This window comes from Sciurus vulgaris (genome assembly GCF_902686455.1).
Source record: "Sciurus vulgaris genome assembly, chromosome: 13".
Classification (NCBI taxonomy): Eukaryota; Metazoa; Chordata; class Mammalia; order Rodentia; family Sciuridae; genus Sciurus; species Sciurus vulgaris.
This window is the reverse complement of record NC_136474.1, coordinates 94,740,904-94,763,747: the sequence shown is the minus strand read 5'-3', so window position 1 is coordinate 94,763,747 and position 22,844 is coordinate 94,740,904. Positions and strand designations below refer to the sequence as shown.

The 22,844-nt window shown below is 39.5% G+C and overlaps 1 protein-coding gene across 5 annotated transcripts in view; it reads left to right on the top strand.

Annotated features, from left to right (window-relative positions):
- NETO1 (neuropilin and tolloid like 1) overlaps nucleotides 1-22,844 on the top strand; it is a 105,992-nt gene that overhangs the window by 70,067 nt on the left and 13,081 nt on the right. For 3 of the 5 annotated variants that reach the window (XM_079109262.1, XM_079109261.1, XM_079109264.1), the window contains one exon: nucleotides 6,294-6,522. The exons of 1 other annotated variant lie outside the window; for it this stretch is intronic. In XM_079109262.1, the coding sequence (XP_078965388.1) occupies nucleotides 6,294-6,522 (229 nt within the window). Of the gene's footprint in view, nucleotides 1-6,293; nucleotides 6,523-22,844 lie in introns of those variants that run through there. One more of the 5 variants, XM_079109265.1, reaches the window with a different exon arrangement.

Here is a 22,844-nt window from a genome sequence, read left to right as displayed (position 1 = left end):
AATAATAATCAAATAACCATATAAACCTGGCAAATACAATGTCTGTATAATCTTTCATACTAAAGTTGTGTGAAAGTTACTTTATCATGACCATAAATGTTGGAGGTAGAATCTTAAGAGGGCACCCAAGATTCCCAGCCTCAATTCTGGGACTGTGAATATGACAGAATATTCCATATCTCTTATGATAAAGTACCTGACAAAGGGGATTCAGACGATTCCATCAAGGTTACCAATCAGTTGATTTTGACCAAGAGGAAGATTGTCCAGGTTAGCCTTATTGAATCACCTGACCCTTTGAAAAAAAGTTGCTTTCTCTGGTTTTGAGCAATGGAGAAGCCAGAGAACCAGGTGACCCAGGAATCTTCTCTGGTAAAGAGCCATCAAGAAAACAGGCCCTCCCTCCTGACCTTCAAGAAACGAGATTTTTAGCCTCAGAAAAACACAGTCAAGCCTGGAGCACTTCTAAGCTATAGAACTGTGGCATAATAAATAGGTATTGTTTAAGCAGCTAAATTCAAGGTAATTTGTTATGGAGCAATAAAAATTAATGCAATAGACTAATGGTAATCACTGTAATTGATTCCAATGATAAGTATAATAGGTCTGAAGATTGAGTCTGCCCTTATTATTTCCAAAATGAGAATAAAATTGGGCAAAGTGAAAGTTTTAACTGGTTAAATAACTACCAACAAAAATGCTATGGCCCAACTTGTTTTTAAGGAAGTATTATTTTTGTATTACCAGATTTTAGATGGCAACTCAGATGGACTTCAAATATTTTGACATGACCCTAGGCTTACATGAAAATTACCTTAATATTATTGTACCAAGATTTGGGCTTGAGGTGTGTGTATTTCACATTTCAGGAAATAATATGATATTTTGGTTTTCTTCTTGAAATAAAGGGGATGCAGTTACCCTCCTAATTCACATGATAGCCCACCTGAGATTGCAGACCTGACATGCCCATCACAATTAAAACAGTAACCACAGAATTCCTGGGTATGTGATTTTTAGAATACGGTTTTATTTGTTAAGTATCCAGTACTATTGAAGCCATATGCAACATTTCTCAAACTGTGGAATACTTAATTCCATATGTTATAAAGAAAGGAGCTGCAACAGGTCTTGAATAATCACCTCAATATTTATTGTTTGCACATCATTATGACCATGAGGGGCAGGAGCAGGTTGAGCAGTTGGTATTAAATTTTGTTTGTCAATATATTACTTACTAAATTGTTGGATAGATTTATTTGCTTTGTGTAAAAAACAGGACTCTGCCTTCCATATTAGTGTGATTTGGAAAACAGATATTTCTAGAAATGGCTTATATTCTGGTTTCCCATGTCCTGTTCAATAAATCATCTTGTCAGCTCAACTCTTTTTGATTGATTAAAAAGAAGAATGTATCAAAATGATTCACTGAGAAGAGATTGTAATCTGACTATTTTACAAGAGTTATATATTATTCTGTTTATCATTTTCTCTTTTCTTTAGCCGAGTAACTGAAGAGTTTTCTATCATTTGCTACCTTAAATAATTCTTTCCCTTGGCATTATTATGGCACAAGATCTAAACTGACTAGACAGTCACTCCAATCATAACACAGAGAGGGATTTCATATGACTTATATGAGGGCTAGTGAGGAAAAGCTCAGTCACCTCTTCTGGATGATGGAATTCAGCTTTTGCACTGACACCTCTGGGCCAGAACAGCCAATACCCTACTGGCTTGTTTTATTTCTTCTTCTATATGATATAAAAATAGAAGTTCAGAAAAAAGCATAAAATGTTTCCAAAGTGATTATATAAAATCTAGTGATGGTAATTGTTCATTTCCTTTCTAAATAGTGTTCTACTTACTAAAAATGCCTTTTAAGTATAGGAGGGACTTCAATGCAGTCATTGTACTTCATTTACAAATGCAAGTCAGTCACTTCATAGAAAATATGGAGACTTCCAGTGCTGTCAGTCACAACACAGGAACCAAACATGCAAACTGACTTTCTAACTAAGGTGGCATTCTTGTTTAAACAATCCTATTTTTAAAGATTTGTAATACAGACATCAATTTTGAAGAGATACATTTCTGATATATGAATTTCTTTTATGTTTCCACAGTCAACCTATTTCCTAGACCCTTTAGGAAAATGGAAATGGTTTGCTTTGCTTGCTTATTTATCTTTGTTTGATTATTGTTTTTGCTACAGCTTGTTTTCCTTAAGAGTATAGCTATCTTTCTGGAATATGCATCTTGAGCTTTCTTTTAAGTTTTCTGCAAGGCTGCTTACATAGTGAGATCAGGAGCAGCTAAATGCCAAGCAGAGCTGACTTTAAAACCAACCCATTGTTTAAGGGCCCCAGTCACTTTGAAAAGTTTCTTAATTTTTCTAAACTCATTTTTCTTCTTAATGGTTAGAGTAAAGGTCTATTGTTGCTTAGGGAACCGAGAGAACAGTGCACTGTCAGAAGTGCTCTATCAACATACCATGCAAACCTTCTTTTCCTAATAACAAATTAAAATTTCAAGATGTGTTTGTATAGGAGTATGAGAAACTTGAAGTAATTGTTCAGACACATTAGTCCTGAAAACATCAGGTGTGTTTTTTCTTGAATTAGTCAAATGATTTCCTTAAGAATTTTTCCTTCAGTTACATCAAGTGTCTTTCCCTCAATGGGCTTCTTCCTTCTATTTAGTTTCCAAACTTTCAGAACTACTGAGAGAATGATTATTTTGTACCCCTATCCCAGGGTACAATAGACTGTCTCACTACCCTGTGGGTGTGCATCTGAGTGGTAAGTTTGTTTTTTCAGTTGAAATTGTGTATTCTTATGAGTGCTGATAAACTATGTTGGATTTATTGCATACTATTTTAGACTATGATGGATTTATTCAACTTTTTGTTTCATTAAAAAATTTTGTTATAAGAATACCTCAACTTTAGTTTACATTTTTGTTGCGCTTTATTGTGTTTACTGTTAGTCAGAAGAGGGCAAGGTCTTATGGCAAGAAGAACCTTAAACCACAGTTGAGAATTTCCATCCTATTCAAGGCCCCACATTGCTTTGCTTATTCATCTGGTGCAAGTTGTTTTGCCTTCTTTGCTTCAGGTTTCTAGTAAGGGTCATCTGGGAGACAAAACACACACACACACACACACACACACACACACACTCACACACCCCTCCTTTTAAAGAATCTGTGTGGATATTTGACGAAGAAGGGAAGAGATTGGCGACAACCTGGATGTTCAGGGTTTTTGGATACATGACTCCTTAAATGGGAGACATTGCAAGAATTCTCCAGATTATTTCAGGAGCTTACAATCATGTTGGAAAGATAGAAGACAAATGGACTATGTGAGCAAATATTTGTGCTCTTGATGGACTAAAATAAAGTGACAACCCAGGCACAAGGACAATGCAGGCTTTCTAGGCGTGTACATTTCAGATGGCTGCGGCAATGGCAGTTGATTCAAACTCATCATCACAGAAGTAGGGAACTTTGGGATGGCTTCCAGCCCGAGCATTTTGATTGCCTAGATGCAGAAACCTTGCTGCCGGGCAGCGTGCCCTGAGTTCCAGGGTCCTCGGCTGGTGCTCATTTCCATCCAATTCCTCATATGTCTCTGCTTTGTTCTTCCCAAAGTTGTGTTGGGATGTCCTCGCTGGGGATGTCAAAATGCATTTCCAGCTTCCTGCAGGACTGAAGCACGGTTTTAAATACCTTATGCTTTCGATCTGTACCATGCCTTGCTTTGAGCATTATTTCAAATAATTTCCTACTATGTAATAAAAGGATGATTATATTTGATGAATGTTGAACAAATGAAGTCAATATAGAAAACAGGTTTTCTAATTATTTAATCATTTGCAGGTACATACACTCTCAAACTTTTTTTTCTCTTTTCGCTTTGTTGTTTTGTTTTGTTGGTTTTTTGTTTGACACCAAGCTTTGAACCCAGGGGTGCTTTACCACTGAGCCACATCTCCAGCTCTTTTTTTATTTTTTATTTTGAGAGAAACTCTCACTAAGTTGCTTAGGGCCTTGCTAAGTTGTTGAGCCTGGCTTGGAACTTGTGATCCTCCTGCCTCAGCCTCCTGAGTCACTGGGATTAAGCCACCCTGCTCATCTGAAACTTTTAAAATTGGTACATTTTAGTTATACATGATAGTGGACTTCATTGTTCCATATTATCACATACACTAACACAAATTGACCAGGTTGTCTTGTGTGGATTCCAAAACTTTAGTTCAGTGTTTAATATTTGCACAACACAGTTGAATGTTAGGGCATGAAAATATAAAGCACTGCCCCAGCTTTTCAGGGGAACATAGTTTAGCAGAAGGAATGTATCACCTGTAACTTCAGGTTAAAGTACATTCAAAATCATAATGTAGCATAGAGGGTGCTGAGGAACACTCTGCTAGGTTTAGGGAGTAGGCATCACAGAAAATTCCTCACCAGGCATGCAGGAATTGAACTAGACCCTGAAAAATTAAGAAGCTACTGGAAGAGGTTGTGCTGCCAGTTGTGAAACTAACATTATATACAAATAGGATGACATTTTAACAGATAAGTGTAAATTGGGGAAATAAGAAGGGGCAAATTTGCCACTATATGGTTTTTAAATGTTTTTATTTTATGCCAGCTCAAAATTTGGCTGAGGAGGTGTGAATATTAGATTTATTACTTAGAAATGTAGCTGGCTAGCCTGGCCTTTGGGAGTAGACTGGAAGGTCTGTACCTTGCAAACATCCAGGCTGGGCAGGAGACCATATTCAAGTGTCACCTGTTGGTGGGCAGAACACGTTTTTGAAGGTGAACTTAACAGGGGCTGTACCTCACGGACAAGAACATTGAGTACAAAAGACTCATCTCTATTAATCGAGATACTGAAATTTTAAAATGAGAGTGAACATGTCAGATTCAGGGGGAAGTTATCATGAGATTCAGTGTTTACATAATTAAGTTACATAATAAAATGCATGCAGAGGGAGGAAAGATCTGTATTTTTAACTTAATGCATGTCTTGGTTCATATCCATGCTACATCAAGAGAAGCACTCAGGGTGAAGTAGCCTACAGGCAAGCATGTTAAAAAACAGAAGCCAAGTCCTTGGGAGACCTTGTGAAGGTTGCCTTTCATTCCAGGACCTTCCGGGTGCCTTCTCACTGTGCCAAAGCTTTCAGTGATGCTTTGCCTTTCTTCGTGTAATCCCCACAGTGTGACCTTGTGTCTTGGTGTCATGACTTGATGAGCACACATAGCACCGCTGGCCTTCATCCTGATGCTCACCATTGCATGCACAAGGCCTTCCGTTGTGTCTGGGTCCAAGCGAGAGGCCAGGCTGTGGAGATTGCAGAATTGACTGAGGAACCAACAAGGAACTTCCTTATAGACTTATCTCTGGTCGAATCAGTTGCTTGTGATTCTGAATAAACGCTGGTATGGAATCAAATAATGTCTATAGATCCAGAATCAGTGTGTCTGAAGCAGGGTGACATGGGAGAACAGGGACTGGATGTGGGAGGAACCTCACTACTACTTTCCAGTTCATACCCCCAGAGTCTGAGTTTCCACATCTGCACAGGATTGCTTAGGAGCTACTGATGGGACTGTTGAGAGTGTTAAAAACATAACATTGGTCACATGTGCCTTTTAATCATTAAATGCTAACTTAACGTTCATTTATTTGGATTTAGCTAAAAACTTTGACACGAGTGTGGTGAGTATGGTATAGACCACCTTTGCCGTTTTTAGTTGTTGGTGTACTGCACCTCAAAACTGAAGCAGTACTTGTCTTAAATAATGTCAACTCACTGAAATTAGAGACCTTTGAAACCATTTTTGTTTTCCTTTAATATTTAACACAAAGTCTTTCTTTCCACATAGTCTTTGCCAGTAAAAGGAAGCTGTGGAATTTTAACAAGAATGCATCAGGAATATTTAAAAATCATTTTTCTAACCAAAGTAAAGAAGTATAGAAGTTTGCAAAACTAATAAGTGATTCCAAATAAGTGAGGAAAAGAAATAAGGATAATTTGGCTAAAAATACTCAGTTAAGGAAAATGATACGTTTAAGTAAAGAGAGGATAATAATATTTGAAAAAAATGTTCAACACGATTTGTTCTTACTTGTACATCTTCTTGCTCTCCACTGGAGGAAAATAATAAGACTGATTGCAATCAAGACTGTCTTGTGAGACTAAAGGAGAAAGGAAGTTCTGGTACTTTCTGATCTACATTTTCAAAATGAAAAAAATGTTTTTGTCTTTATTTTACAGATTTACTTACGGTTCTTGGACTATGAGATGCAGAATTCAAATGAATGCAAACGAAACTTCGTGGCTGTGTATGATGGAAGCAGTTCCGTGGAGGATCTGAAAGCTAAGTTCTGTAGCACGGTGGCTAATGACGTGATGCTGCGCACCGGGCTGGGCGTGATCCGCATGTGGGCAGACGAGGGCAGTCGGAACAGCCGGTTCCAGATGCTCTTCACATCCTTTCAAGAACGTAAGATTCTCTGCACTTGACTGTTTGTCCTTCAAACATGTCACACCATGCTAGTCTCATAGATCCTTAATAGTGTTCTCTTCACACAGTCTGAGCACAGCAGGGTGTTCCCTAAGAAGTGGCTAAATCACTGAGATTTCCATTCCTTGGCCAAAGAGAGTTACACTTTACACTCTGATGACTTACTGTGGCATCACAGCCTTGCTTGTGAGAGTGAACTATGCAACGGGGAAATGATGGATCTTGTTTGTCTTTGGTTTAGCTCTTACGAAGCATGCGGAACTGAAGCAGCAGCTTCTGATGAAGTCTGAGTTTAAATCTTAAAAAGCTGCATAAAAATATTTGGTAGGTTCACTTTAGTAAGCTTCTCTTGCAGTCCCATTTATTTCAAATAGGTTTGTGATTCCAGAGTCACAATTAAAGGATGGAAAGAGAGAGAATTGCTTGGTAAGACAGTAAATAGAAAAAGTTTCAGGAAAGTCGACGACACCATTAATGATATTCAAAGTGACCCACTGCAGCAGTTAGAAAATTGTATTCTAACAAATAGTGAATCCTATCAATAGACTTTTTTGCAAGATCTCAGAAACACTGAGAATTTCATGTTTTACATTAGAATCCTGAGAAATTCAGCTTTCAAGAATAAACACCTTCTATTTCAAAACGATACACACTTTTGTCTAAATAAAAAAGACCATAAAATACTTTTGAAATTTCACAGACTTTTTTATTATTGTCAGAAGCACAATGGATAGTATATTTTTTTCTTTTTCTGCAACCCAGCACTTCACATTCAATAGGCAAGTGCTCTGTCACTAAGCTATATCCTCAGCTATATCTCAATATTTTTTTAAAAAAATTCACAAGTGTCAAATGTATAGACAATTATTTTATATAATGAATACGTAATTTTGACCTTAAATTTCCTGCTAATTGCCCTGTTGGAGAATTTCATGACATCAGAACTATTGAATGTCACTCAGTCTCCTTAAAACTTGGTACCATCCTCCAGTTGATCAGTATCTTTCCCAATGGTATATAAGATTCCAACAGCATGTTATGATCACATTATCACTTCAGGAGCTGAGTAACATGTTACAGTTAGTGCATCTTTATTTCAGTAAGATATTTAAAAACATATAATCATTTCTGAACCACAATATGAACTAATTTATCCTATAGGTAATAGTTTTGATATCTTGCTATACATTGCTCTACCAAACTTAATTAATTATGCTTTTAGTGAGGGATTTTAGGATTATGTCTACTTTAAATTATTTTATTTGTATCTGTGATAGCACACACAGTCACGTTAAAATGTGCCTTCTTAACCATTTTTTGAAATTTAATACATATTTTCATTATTTCTTTAAATTGACAGATATAGTTTTATATATTTATTGTGTGCAACATGATGGTTTGAAGTATATACGAATTGTGATAAGGTTAAATCTAGCTGATAGCAATGTATCTTGTTCTTGAGCAATGCTGGTAGTGAATATTGTTTTACTACAAAAACTATGTGAGATAATGTATATATTGATTGGCTACACTTAACAACTCCACAGGGTTCTGTATTTATTCACTATTCTTACCCATTGTGGACACCAGCATTTGAGAAGTACTATTTAATTTAAATGGCAGAAATATGGAAGGCAAACTAATGTATCAAATGATAGACATACTCTAGACTCTTTAAATAGGAAAAATCTGCAATTTTTATAAAAACTGTACTTTAAAATGCATTAAGAATAAATGAAAAATCTGCTATATTTGAAAATCAACTAAATGAAAGCATAGAGGAATCTCGACTCTTAGGATTTCTAAGGTTCATTTAAACTCAGTGTAAGTCAAAACTTCGGTCATAGTTAACAAAAATCATTAAGCTGTGTACTAAGGAAATGCAGTAATAGTGCAAAATGTGGGCTCCCAGAAGCTGCACTGGTGAAAATGGAAAAGGTGCAGTCTGGTCTTTTCTGGGTTTTCATGAGGAGAGTAGTCAACTGGGAGAGGCTGACAGAGATGTGGAGCCACCAGAGTCATGATAGACTCCAGAGAGAAGGCGTGCTCATCTTAGACTCTATGTTGTGGTTCAGACTGTGAAAACTACCACAGATGTGTGCTGGGCCATGCGAATTAACGCTCAGAGGTAAGAGCAATGTTGGAAGATCACAGGGAGCTACTGAGTGCAGCTTGAGGGGAAGTGCCTAGGTCACAGGAGCTGTGAGCTCGAAGAACTGAATGCGTGTCTGTGAAGGACGGAGGCCATGCATAGTGATTCAGCCTGGAAACGGACTATCGCCTGGCATCCAGCATGATTGGTCTACTAGTTTGTCGGGTAGCAGAACAAAAATAGGGAATATCTGTGGTCCCTTTGAACTCTGCAACAGATTATTAAATGTTATGAGTCTTTAGTAGTCTACATACATAAGAAATGGCAGATTTTAGCATGCCACATGTATATCCTATGTGTCCATTGACTCTAAAAGGTTAAATCGTCTCTGGAAGTCATTTCAGTGGGCGGATTTATGAGTGAGTGAGCCACTGTGTTCTGCCTGCCTAAGGAAAAAGGAACCCTGACCCTTGATGTGCCTGGCAGTGGATAAATGACCACTCTGGGCAAGGAGAATTAGATGACGTTCTCTAGATCACCTCGTACAGTAGCAGTAAGCCTCCACCACAGCCTTCGTGCACCCTGGTGTCATGCTGTCTACTGTGGTCTGACCATTCGTTTCCCCTAAGTTCGCATGTTGGATATGTAATCACCGATGTGAGGCTTTAGGTATTCGGGAGACTCTTCAGTTACAAGGGCAGACCCCCTCGGGAAAGGGGTTAGTGCCCTGATGGAGGGTCCCAGCTGCTTCGCCTCTTCGTCCATGCTCTGCAGGCACAGTGAGGAGCTCCAGTTGTGAGCCAGGAAATGGGCACTAGCCAGACACAGTCTGTGCGGGCCTTGGCCTTGGGTTCCATGCCCCAGAACCGTGTGCAGCACACGTCTGTTGCTGATGAGCTGTGTCATGTTGCTGTGTCATGTTGCCGTAGCATGCTAAACAGACGAGGGCGTTTCCGATGGCTTTTTATCATGATGTCTCATTTCTTCTTCTTTGGCTAAAGTCGTGCAAACTTCTATCTTTATATACCAAAGATGGAATCATGGTGTTCTGAACCGTGTGGGTATAGACTAGGTCTTTATTCATTGAAATGGAGGTATTCCTGGTGAGGTTGAAGACTTCAAAACAAGAAGGATGTGCTTCAGTTTAGCAATGGGTGGTTCAGAATCATTTTAAGGATCCTTACAGAGGAAGCAAGGGGCCTCTACTGAGCAAATTGAAAATTCCGTGGATTATATTGCTATATTCAATATTATGGCCAAAAAAGAAGTTTGAATTATGCTTCCACTGTTAACTGATGGTGATTGTGTTTGCCGTTGGTGATGATAGGCCTATGAGCCTGTTCGCTTTTGCTGGGAACATAGTAACCACAGATTGCACAAGTCATAAAGAAAAGAGACTCGTGGCTGATAGTTCTGGAGAAGCAAAGTCTGCACCGCATGTGGTGCTGGCAGAGCCCGAGGTCACAAAGGGCATCACATGGCAAGAAACAGGCTGGTGTGTGTGCACGCCCACCCTCTGGTCTCTCCCCCTCTTCTACAGTTACCAGGATTTAATCCAATCTGCTGACTTTATCTACTCCTAATCATTTCTCAAAGACTCCACCTCTAAAATCCATAGTCACATTCAATTTCCACCCTGCCCATACTTCAAACTGGGGTTTTAACTCCTGAGTCCTAGGTGGGGAGGGCAAGCCACATCCAAACCATAGCAATATGTAAACACATTCAAACCATAGCAATATGTAAACAAATCATGTGTATACAATAAGTATACAAACCATGTATAAGTATACATAACATACAAATAAAATATATAATTGAATATGATATAATATAATGAATAATAATATAAATGATATTTAGTCTAAGTTGTTGTCACTTCAAAATCCATATATGGAGACACTCGCCCCCAAGGCGAGAATATGAGATGGCGGGACTTTCATGAGGTGATCATTTCACATGGTCTGAGCCCTTAGAAATGGGAAGGGTCCCAGGACAAAAGAGCCTGAGGGAGACCCCTAAGCCCTCTGCCATGTGAGGTGGAGTGAGAAGACAGGAGTCAGTGGGAACAGGCCCTCACCTCACAAGTGCCAAATCTGTAGTGCCTGGATCTTGAACTTCCAGCCCCCAGCACTGTGAGAATTGAAATTCTGTGAATTGTAAGTCGCCTGGTTCATGGCATTTTGTCCAGTGCCACCGCGTTAATGAACACAGGAGTGTAAGAGCAGTTCAAGCTCCAGCGCTCGGAGGTGTTTTCAGGAGCATGAGGGGTGAAGCCTGGGCTCCTTGACAGACAGGCGGGGCCTGCGGGGCCCAGAGAGCAGTGCAGAGTGTGTTATCAGAAACGGAGAAAGGGAACCCCAGTTCTATCGTGGCAGGAAGCTCCGGAAAGTGTCTGGCAAGGAGCCGCAAACCCAGCTTGTGAACATGGACAGCAGAGTTAAGTCATTGCCCTGAGTCACCTGAGTTCTTCTTGCTGCTTATAGTACATGTGAGAGGGGAGAGATCAACCAAAGGAAGAGTGATTATGCAATAAAGGAATTAGAACGAAATGGTTTTGAAAATGCCCATTGTCCATGGTGGTAAAATGTTTGCTCCAAGTGTGACTTAGAGAAGAGACTGAATCTGTGGCTGTACAAGCTTTGCTGAAACATTGGAAGCATCAAAGCACACAGTATTCAGCAACACAATTGTGCTTTTAAGAGGTTAAATTGTGCCTCTACATCAAAGTAGGGGGCATCCAGAAGGATGAAGGGCACCTTCAACCTTCACAACAGGAGCCCAGAGAAAGGACCATTACAAAGTAGGTATAGGGGTGTAGTATAGGGGTGGCTTCGTTTAATGCAGCAAAACTCACTGAATCTCAAGCGAGGCCTACAAGCTTCTTAAGAAAACCATTTCAGCAAAAATACTGTCAACTTAGATTGAAAGGGACAGAGAGGCAAATGAAAAGGGTTTTCAGAAACCCAAAAATGAAGCAATCCGATAAAACCATTCAGCTGCATATACATTTTACCTTTTATGAGAGAACTCAGCAGAGCCCAGAGCTACAGAGGATGATTCCTGGAACTCAAAACATAATCAAGGAAAATCAACATTTCTCCTCATGGATTTCAAAAGAATGATAGCCTAGTTATTCCTCTTTGCCTCCATTCTCCCTTTTGAATTCTAAACCTGCCTACCAAAATGTGCTGGGACTTTGGGGGCCAGAGAGCTTGTCTCTTTGGTTTCCTATGACCATGCATGGAAAGAAACTTCCCCTGAGCATCCAGAATCCTCAGAGATTACACTTAGGAGTCTCATCACAGGGTTTAGATGATTCAGATGATAAGGTTTTTCAACCTCAAGCTGAGGGGTTTTATATCAAATTCTGGGCTTTGAGTCAATGTATCACAGAGTGGTATTCGTGGAAACCCTGGGCAAAGGCAAATGTATGATGGAGCACTGGTAGAAAGGATGATGGGAATTCTCTCACGACCCTAACATTTCTAATCCTGGTTGTACAAGCCTCACAGTCTTTCCCTTGGATACAGAATCCCTGGAAGTAACGGGTTATTTCTCCATGATCATGTTATGATATATGACAAAAGTGATGTTACACATGGAGTTAAGGTCCCTCATCAGCTGATTTTACATTAATCTAAAAGGAAGCTATCCTGGTGGGTCTGGCCTAACCAAATGTTCCCAATAAAAGAAGTTCTGAAACCCAGGGATGAAGAAATCAGAGGGACTCTGCATTGCATCGCCTGTTCCTGCTGGCAATGAAGGAACAAACAGCCACATTACATAGAAGAATGTGAGGCAGGGAGTCACTGGTGGTATTCAAGAGCTTGGGGGTTTCCTTCAGTTGGCAGTCAGCTAGAAAGCAGGGACCTCTGTCCTATAATCCTAAGCTACCGAGTTCCCCCAGCAAAATGGAATCGAAGAAGTTCCCATGCTTACCTGAGAACCCAACCTGAGCTTGACATTAAATTGCATAGCCCTAAGAAAGAACTCACCTGAATCATACCCAGACATTTGACATGCACAAGTGCAAGATAGCAAATGGGTGTTATTTTAAGACAGTAATTTTGTGGTACTTTATGACTCAGTAATAGAAACCAACACATTCCTATTGCAATGATGTGGATTTTTAATGGTCTAAGTGCCAGTTGTAACATATTACTTAAAAATGTTAATATATTACTAATTATTAATATATTACTACATCTCAATTTGGTAGTTTGTAAGCTGTGGCAAGATTTAATTGTACAAAAACAAGAAAAAAAAACTACTCCAACATCAGTTGATCCTAAAAGTTGAGCAACTACTATTAACTTCTTAGCCTAACCATCAGTAATTTTTCATTGTGTTATTTCTGTTCTTCCACTCACATTTGCTCTGTAAACAATTGAGCACCCAGAAGTTGATACACAAAGCTGAATAAGGTGGTTGCTTTTCCTTACATGCTACTGAACCACACTCATTCAAATTCAATGCAAGGGTGTGACTCACTGTGCAGAACGTTCATTTATATCTGATATTCTGTTCTTCACCTCCCACCACACACTTCCTCATTGACTTTAGTAATTACCCAATAAAACTTTTTATTCTACAAAGCAGAATTCCTGCTAGCAGAGAGTTTTTCTCAGCACTTGTCTAGTTGGATCTTTGCTCTTCTGTAGGTGATGGGTTATGATATCAGCATTTAGTTTTATTTCTTTTCCTGTCTAGAACATGGTATAGCCCTCCATATGATCCTTGTTTACAAAGTTGGCATTCTGTCCTGGATAATACTTATTTCTAACTTTGAAATAACTAGGTAAAACTCAATAAACTAAATTTGATGACTCTTAAACAAAAAAATTACAGATGATAACTTAAAATGTCAATGTGCTGGTGCACCATGTTCAGTGATACTTCGAGAATATGCACCAAATGGGCTGACAATAATCTGCTCAAGTTTATCTTTGCAATCACTGTCAGAACAAAACAGAAAAAGATGACTCTGTGTTAGTTACAGAAAAATAAATTTTCACATTTTCAATTTAGAGTTCTTTATTTAGAGAATCAAATAGAGAAAAGGGGAAAAATATGAATCTTTTCAGTGTAATATTTCACAAAAATATTATTTATTCAACAATAATGTTTTTCATCCAGAAAAAATTGAAGCCAAACACAATTGCAACTTCGGGGTCCTTACTAAGATCAAAAGGCATTGCATTTATTCTGTTTTCCGCCAAATAATGAAAATTTTATGTACTAAAGAATATAATGTTACCAAATATAATATAGTCTAGATTTTAGACTGATCTTGAAATAGGTCTAAATACATCAAAATTACGAATTGATGTCTCTTAATAAGTTAAAGACCACTTTATTGGTGTAGGAAATATTTACTTATGTATGTCTTACATGAGCATAAATGCCAGATGGTATAGATTTAAACTTCAATTGTACACAAAGCATGTTGGGGAAATTGCTGAATGTGTGTCATATCTTGTCAGGTTTTCTTAAAATAAGCATAAAAAAAGAATGGATGAGAGAAAGTATCACTCTACTCAAATATAGAAAATTTAAAATACGTGTTAATGTGAAAACATTGTAGTTAAAATAAATAATGAAAAGATGAATTGGAGAAAAATTGGCAAGATAAATCTCAGGCAAGAAGTAAATTTTTATTCTCTAAAGAATACATATTGAATGAGGCAAATGAAATAAAAGATTAATTTATAAAGAAAATTTATTTAAAAAATGACTAGTTGTCTAGGAAACAAAATTGCATATAATTATATCAAATCATGATGCTCTTGCCTTTTCATGTGTTTTTAACAAAGTGATGCAATACCCAATTGGGGAAGGCAGGGCAAGGTGAAAGAAAATATGCGTATTTCCTACAAATATGTGGGAAAGTGGACCTGAGCAGCAGTGCAGAACTAGGTGTCAGAATTACAAAACAGAGAGAGGACCAAGTGGGGTCTCACCTCTTCCTCTAAAATATCAACCTCTAAGAGTATACACCATGTGATGGGTGTGTTTAAATTAATGGGGAAAAATGGAAGTTGCTACAGTGGTTTGGCTAAGTGGTCCTGGGAGCAACACAGACTTCATTATTAAGATGACGTGGTAGGTGAAGGCTGGCCTAAAACTATTAAAACAAGATGCTACAAGAAAGGACAAGTCAACACGTCATCATCATCAATATACTGTACATATATCTGATAAATATGTAGTATGTAGAGTCTGCTACACATGTAACGTGTGTAGAGGACAGTAAAATCAAGATATCGACAGTTATTAGTTTTAGGTTATGATGGTTTCTTTTTCTTTCTTGTTTTTGTGCTTTTGCAATGGATATGTATTGTTTTGGTAAAAAATGAATCAAGAAATACTACTTTCTAGTTGGATGCATTGAGTCTGAGAAAACAAGATTATACATATTATTTTCTATGTTGAGATCATTAATACTCTTATGGTTTCAGAAAACAAGTGATCAATACAGTTTTAGTTAGGCCAGTAGCTAAGGACATCGCGTTGCTATCTAATGACCTATTATCTCAGACTAACCAGTCACTCTGAATCCGCTGCAGTAGAAGTGGTCCACCACTTGTCTTCTGAGACCCACTCAACTGAGGCCCTGACGGGTTTTGAGGCTGGGCCCTGGAGTGTGTGACCTCTGAGAATACCAGCAGTAGCCCCAGCACTGACCTCCCACTCGATAGGGAGTGCGCACACCCTCGCCTCCATCTTCACAATGTAGAGAGGGAAAGAATTAGAAGATGTCACCCTGGGCACATTTCACAGCTAGTCTTGACAAGTTGCCAGAGACTCCTGGTTGCCAGCAGCTGTCCCCCTGGGGGAGGTCCATTTTTACGTTAGCATTTCTGGCTGCTGCTGCCCCTCTTGCTGTGTGGCACAGCAGTGCCCCTCTGCAGAAGGCTAGCGGTCAACGCTCTGATCACCAGAGCGTCCAGCCTGGGTGTTCGTGGTCTATTCGTTTCCTGTTGTCCTGTAATGGAGTAACACACATCCAGTTGTTTAAATACTTCCTTTCACTATCTGCCACTTCCAGAGATCAGCAGTCTAAAATGGGTTTCGATGGGCCAAAAGTGTGTTGTCCACGGGCTGACATCTCTGTAGGGGCTTGAGGGGAAGAAAGTCCCTTGCGTTTTTCCTGCGCTATCTCCTTGGTCCATGCCACTTCTCCATGACCACAGCACAGCCATTCTGTCTCTGTGGCACCACCCCTGTCCCAGTCACCTCCTCTCTCCATCTCCCTCTACTGATCACACTGAACCACCTGGATGACCCAGAAAAGTCTATTCACCTGGAAGGCCTGAATGTCATCACACCAGTGAAGGCTGTTTGGACAGGCGCAGTAACTTCACTGGCTCTGGTAATTAGCATGGGGACTTCCTGAGGGAGAGCATTGCTCATCTTACCACAGGAAGTTTGATATTTCTCTTCTACTCTTTCTCCTTTTATTAAGTGATGAGTTCTTTTTCTGAAATTATGGAAACCATAATTAGGTTGTCTTGAAGCCTGATGGTATACCATGTTCTTTGATAATGGTGCATCTAAACACATGTCCACCTTATAACTTACTATGTAGTTCTCATCTATACAGAGGAATTATATTAAAATTAATTATTTTATTACTACAGAAATATCTACAAAAGGAAAATGTGTCCCAAAGATGAATATAATTTATATTGATATAAATTGAATATATGTTTGGAAATTTTAAAATGGATATGTGTTTAGAAGTTTAAATCTAAGGTCAACATTTTCCAAAAACAAAATTACATATGTGTTTTTTTTTTTATTGTAAACAAATGGGATACATGTTGTTTCTCTGTTTGTACATGGAGTAAAGGCATACCATTTGTGTAATCATAAATTTACATAGGGTACTGTTGTTTGTTTCATTCTGTTATTTTTTTCTCTTCCCCCCACCCCTCCCACCGCTCTTTTCCCTCTATACAGTCCTTCCTTCCTCCATTCTTGCCCCCCTCCCACCCTCCATTATGTGTAATCATCTGCTTATCAGTGAGATCATTCATCCTTTGGTTTTTTGAGATTAGCTTATCTCACTTAGCATGATATTCTCCAGTTTCATCCATTTGCCTGCAAATGCCATAATTTTATCATTCTTTATGGCTGAGTAATATTCCATTGTATATGTATACCACAGTTTCTTTATCCATTCATCAATTGAAGGACATCCAGGTTGGTTCCACAATCTGGCTATTGTGAATTGAGCAGCTATGAACATTGATGTGGCTGTATCTCTGTAGTATGCTGATTTTAAGTCCTTTGGGTATAGGCCAAGGACTTAAATGGGATAGCTGGGTCAAATGGTGGTTCCATTCCAAGCTTTCTGAGGAATCTACATACTGCTTTCCAGAGTGGCTGCATTAATTTGCAACCCCACCAGCAATGTATGAGTGTACCTTTTTCCCCACATCTTCGCCAACAACTATTGTTGCTTGTGTTCTTGATAATTGCCATTCTAATTGGGTGAAAGAGAGGTTAGTAAAACTACCCAATTCACAATAGCCTCGAAAAAAATAAAATACTTGGGAATCAATCTCACAAAAGAGGTGAAAGACCTCTACAATGAGAACTACAGAACACTAAAGAAAGAAATTAAAGAAAACCTTAGAAGATGGAAAGATCTCCCATGTTCTTGGATAGGCAGAATTAATATTGTCAAAATGGCCATACTACCAAAAGTGCTATACAGATTCAATGCAATTCCAATTAAAATCCCAATGATGTACCTTAAAGAAATAGAGCAAGCAATCATGAAATTCATCTGGAAGAATAAGAAAACCAGAATAGCTGAAGCAATCCTTAGCAGGAAGAGCAAAGCAGGGGGTATCGCAATACCAGATCTTCAACTCTACTACAAAGCAACAGTAACAAAAACGGCATGGTATTGGTACCAAAATAGACAGGTAGATCAATGGTACAGAATAGAGGACATGGATACAAACCCAATTAAATACAATTTTCTCATACTAGACAAAGGTGCCAAAAATATGCAATGGAGAAAAGATAGCCTCTTCAACAAATGGTGCTGGGGAAACTGGAAAACCATATGCAACAGAATGAAACTAAACCCCTATCTCTCACCCTGCACAAAACTCAACTCAAAATGGATCAGGGACCTCGGAATCAGACCAGAGACCCTTCATCTTACAGAAGAAAAAGTAGGTCCAAATCTTCAACATATTGGCTTAGGATCAGACTTCCTTAACAGGACTCCCATAGCACAAGAAATAAAAGCAAGAATCAACAACTGGGATAGATTCAAACCAAAAAACTTTCTCTCAGCAAAGGAAACTATCAGTAATGTGAAGAGAGAGCCTACAGAGTGGGAGAATATCTTTGCCACACATACTTCAGATAGAGCACTAATCTCCAGAATCTATAAAGAACTCAAAAAACTCTACACCAAGAATACAAATAATCCAATCAGCAAATGGGCTAAGGAAATGAATAGACACTTCACAGAAGAAGATGTACAAGCAATCAACAGATATATGAAAAAATGTTCAACATCTCTAGTAATAAGAGAAATGCAAATCAAAACTACATATGTATTTTTTAAAAATGGTTTGTTGTCTAAAAAAATCTGTAATAGGATGACAGGAATTCTAAGAGCATACGCTCTGGGCCGCAGTTAGATCTGCCCTTGTGCCTTATGTGATCGCTAGACCTCAGGGCTCTGCTCCCTTTCCAGAAAATGGTGGACACATCACGGCAGTGGGTAAAGTTTCAAATGCACGTGTCTGGAACTGAGGAACAGGTAACAGGGGGGCGACTACTGTCTACCTGTGAGCAGGATCACAGCACAATGAAACTGATCGTTAACACTTCTTACTTCCACATGCAATGAGCCTATTGAGGGAAGGAAGGTGCTTGGAAGTGCATCACCTGCCAGGAACTAGTGCCTCCTTTCTTTCCTCTCTCCTCTCACTTTTTCTTATTCTTGATGGACTTTTACTGACTTTGTCATTTCACTCCAATCACTTAAAAAAAAAAAAAGATCTATGTGCTTAGACATGTAGTTTAATGAAATACGTAAAACTAGTCAATTCATCCAAGTGATTTGTTAGATGAAAACAATTATTTCATTTAAATTTAAATAACATAGGCTCCGTGTTTCTTCCCTGAAGAGCTGAGCAGTGTGGGACCTGTGCTGTAGATCCCCTGGCCAGGCTGCCTGCTCTAGAGTAGTCCTGCAAGGCACCCCATATGCAAGGTCAAGGTAGCTGGGTTCTTGTAATTTTTGGTGGGATCCATCAGAATAATATGCATGAGCTCTCTGAGTCTGGTTCTGCAGCAACTGAGTTTATATCAGTCACTGAAAATACACACGATAGGTTTGCTCTATGGAGATAGAAAATTATTATCTTGATTCGTTAGCATACAGAATCACCAGCTCCAGGTTCTGTGATCTGTTGATGCTTGGCTCTAATCTCTATTTACTGCAAGTTCCCTTTTGGATCTTGGCATGTTTAACAATGAAACCAAATATTGTACCTTTATAAGAACCATGTGTCTAAACAAACCAAGTGTTGCCTACATGCATAAAACAGCCACCTAAACAAACCCTGGATCTCGAGTCCCAGGCCTGCTAATAATCAGAGTGCAGACTCAAAGCAATTCAGGATCCTCCTCATTGTAATTGCAGCATCTAATTGCACAAAATGAATAAATCATGGTGCAGCTGACCCAAGGCAGGAATGATAGCATAAAAATATACAGTAATTTCTTGGAATGAAAAAGGAAAAGATAACTCATGATGTGGTTCACACCATGTGACAGGAAAGAAATTGTCTCTATCTGCAGAATATAATTTTCACATAAGATGTGTTTCTATTTTCTTAAAATAATATCTTTTAAAATAGCAGGAATATGCAGTTTTAGTGCATGGTTGAGGAAGAATCTAATAATTGTATGTGAAATTAAATTCAGTTCATGAACAGAATTTCCCATATTATAAAAGGAGATTAAGATATTCTTACTTGAAAATGCTGAATATTTTTGATGATTAGTCACATTGCAGGACAGCATTTTGGAAACAGATATCGATTTTTCCAAACAAATGTGAAAATGATACAGGACACGAAGAGAAGATGCACAAATCCATTTTGACCTCAAATTTCTCAGCATGTTTCAAATAGAATGTCATTTCTTCTAATCACACAACCTGAGGGCCATGGTAAAGGTTAAAATATGGTGGCAGGGAAAATTTTTCCATTTGTTTTGGAGAAAAAACTAAACATTGGTTTTGGGGGCAACGTGGGGCCTAATATACTTAATAATTTCTAACATTTTTGCTTCTATAGTGAGAACACCTCATTTAAACGTGACAATTGAAGCCAGTTGTACATTTTTCTTGATATTTTGTTTTAATTGTAGGTGGACACAATACCTTGACTTTATTTTTATGTGGTGCTGAGGATTCCAGGACCCAGGGCCTCACACATGCTAGACTAGACTCTACCCCTGAGCCACAACCCCAGCCCAAGTTGTAAATTTTTCATCTGGGTTTTGGTGTTGGAAAAATCCATAATGAGTTGATTACTTACCACTACTGTCTCTAAAATTTCAGTTATTTTCCTCCATCAATTTGTCAAGAAAACTTGAAATTCCTTAGAAATCAAAACCATTGTCAGATCTAGTGAGAGGGTGGCATTTTGTTTAAAGTATACTGCTTGCAGCATTTCTGCTGCGATACGTCGCCTGCCAGCAAGCGCACATTAAGCACCTAGGAAGCGGCAGGGGTTGTTGTGGTCTGATCTTAGATGAGGAGGCAAACAATGCCCAGGTAAATTAATGAAAGAGGGAAAACTCGGATCCTAGCAAGGGCTGTGGAGGAAGCCACCCCGGGGTCCCTGTGGGGCAGCGGGGACGAGGTGCTTCCATCCTGCCTGTGCTGGTGATGTGTGAGCTGTGGAGGAGAGTCGGGGGCCTGAGGATGACAGCACTGTGCTCCAAGGGGTGGGAGGTGCTTGGAAGGTAGGTCTGTCAGGAAGGACAGAGGTCTCCCAGCCTGGAGCACAGTCTGGCAAGGCTTCCAGGGACCCCGTGCAGACCCGCTGGCCTAAGGTGGCCGTGCTCAGTGGCATTAGTGAAGATGCTTGGGGTTGAGGCACGAGGGGTGGCCAGTGTACACAGGCTATCCAGGGAAGAGAGGACTCAAAATTCCCAGCCCACAGGGATGACTGACGGTCGACCCTGGATTAATGATGCCCAGAAAGTCTGTGTGGGAAGAATCGAGGTGGGAAGGGCGGTGGGAGGAGCAGGGGTTAATGAGTTTCTGTGGGCCCAGAACCCTGCTCCATGCGGGGCGGTAACTGGAACTCCAAGTGGAGATGCTAAGAAGGAATCTGGATGTTCAGGGCAAGTCTGGTTCTCAGACATGAGTCAGAGCCGAGTGCCAAGGGTGTGGGCCCAGAGTGCAGCTGAGGACATCACACAAAGGACGAGGCGGGAGAAGAGAAGGGACCCAGGGTGGCTCTGGGAATCCGTCATCTGCAGACACCAGCAAAGTGGCCTCAAAAGGCAGAGGGACATGTCCTGTCACCTAAATTGATCAAAATTACTGTGAATAAATAGGACTGAGTTTCGGGTGTGCTAGATTTTGCTATGTAGTATGAATTCACTACCTAGCTGTACATAACACTGACATGTTTAAAACACTGTGAAGCTTTGTTTACACCTCTCACCCAATAGCCTACACAGCATCTTGAGGTTCAGGAAGTTTGAATAAACACAGCTGATCAAAGTGGATCCAAGCCGTGTTCAGTGGGGGGCACCTTTAATCCCCAGCGACTCAGGAGGCTGAGGCAGAAGGATCACAAGTTTGAGGCAAGTCTCAGCAACATAGAAAGGCCCTCAGGAACTTAGTGAGAACTTGTCTCAAAATAAAATATAAAGTGGGCTAGGGATGGAGTTCAGTGGCAAAGTGCCCCGGGTTCAATCCTCAATTACTAAAACAAGAAAAAAAAAAAAAAGTGAATCCCAGAAATAAAGCAAGGACATGCAAATGTTCTCCAAACGACTTCCTGTCCTGCTTCTCCATGTGTTTGTAGAATTTCTACTTAACTTACGATTGAGGAAACAATGAAAAATGAAGAAAGAAAAGAAGCAGAAGAAGAACCCAAGGCAGTGAGTGTGGCCTTGTGGTGTGTGTGTGTGAAGGAGAGTGTGCTGTGCCCACGTGGGCAGGCAGAGGTAGAAGACAGAAAGTCAGGGGATCAGGAAAGGAGGGAAACTGTGTGTGGGAAGAGCAACGGGCAGGAGTGGCCAGGGGGTCATCTGACCCTGGGCCCTTGTGCCTGTTCAGATGATCAGTGGTGTCTTAGGACCATGATACAAAATATCCCCTTCACTTGCAGATTTTCTTGATGCAGTGTTATGAGTTTTTAAATTAATCTACAAATAGATAGTTTGACTAGTCACAAACACAGGCATTTGAACTATCAGTGTTTCAGAGAGAAATCTACCCCTTCTACTTCAATTTTAGTTTTAATAGTTCTTGAATATTATTTAGTGGATTTCTGGATTTCTTTTAAAAATAGAGAATGGAATAATCCAGATAGAATAGGCCTTAGTGCCACCAGCATTCAAGTATCAATCATAAATATAAAGCCCTTTAATTGTAGATTCACAAGAGTACTTACTAACATAACAGACACACACGGGAAACAAGGCTGCTCCTGATCAGGTCCTTGGCATTTTAGGATGAGTGTTTTATGATTCTTGATTTAACACACTATGTAAAACTTCCTTAATTAATTTTGTATGTTGGTTACCCGGCTTTCTTTCCCCTTCCTTCTTAATTAAAGTATGCTCAAAATTCTTTCTGTTGTCTCCTGCTAAATAGTTTCTGTCTTTGAAGCGTCAGTGGTATGTGGGTTTAAACATGGTTGGTCACAGGTGCATCCCTGGTCTAGCAGTCCTAATGAAGGACTGAACACACTGCCACTGAAATTTAGTGTCTGGGCGCCACCTTGTGGTCACGATGGGAACAGGTGGAAGTTTAAAAACAATCCAAAGGGGCGGGGGGAGAGGGGGGATAAAAGTAAAAACAACCAGAGCCACGAAACAATGAAATACATTTTAAGTTCTTCAACTATTCTTAGAGCACAGGTGTTATGTGAAAACATTTGCAGACTAAAAAATCTGAAGGAGAAAATTGATATTTTTGATT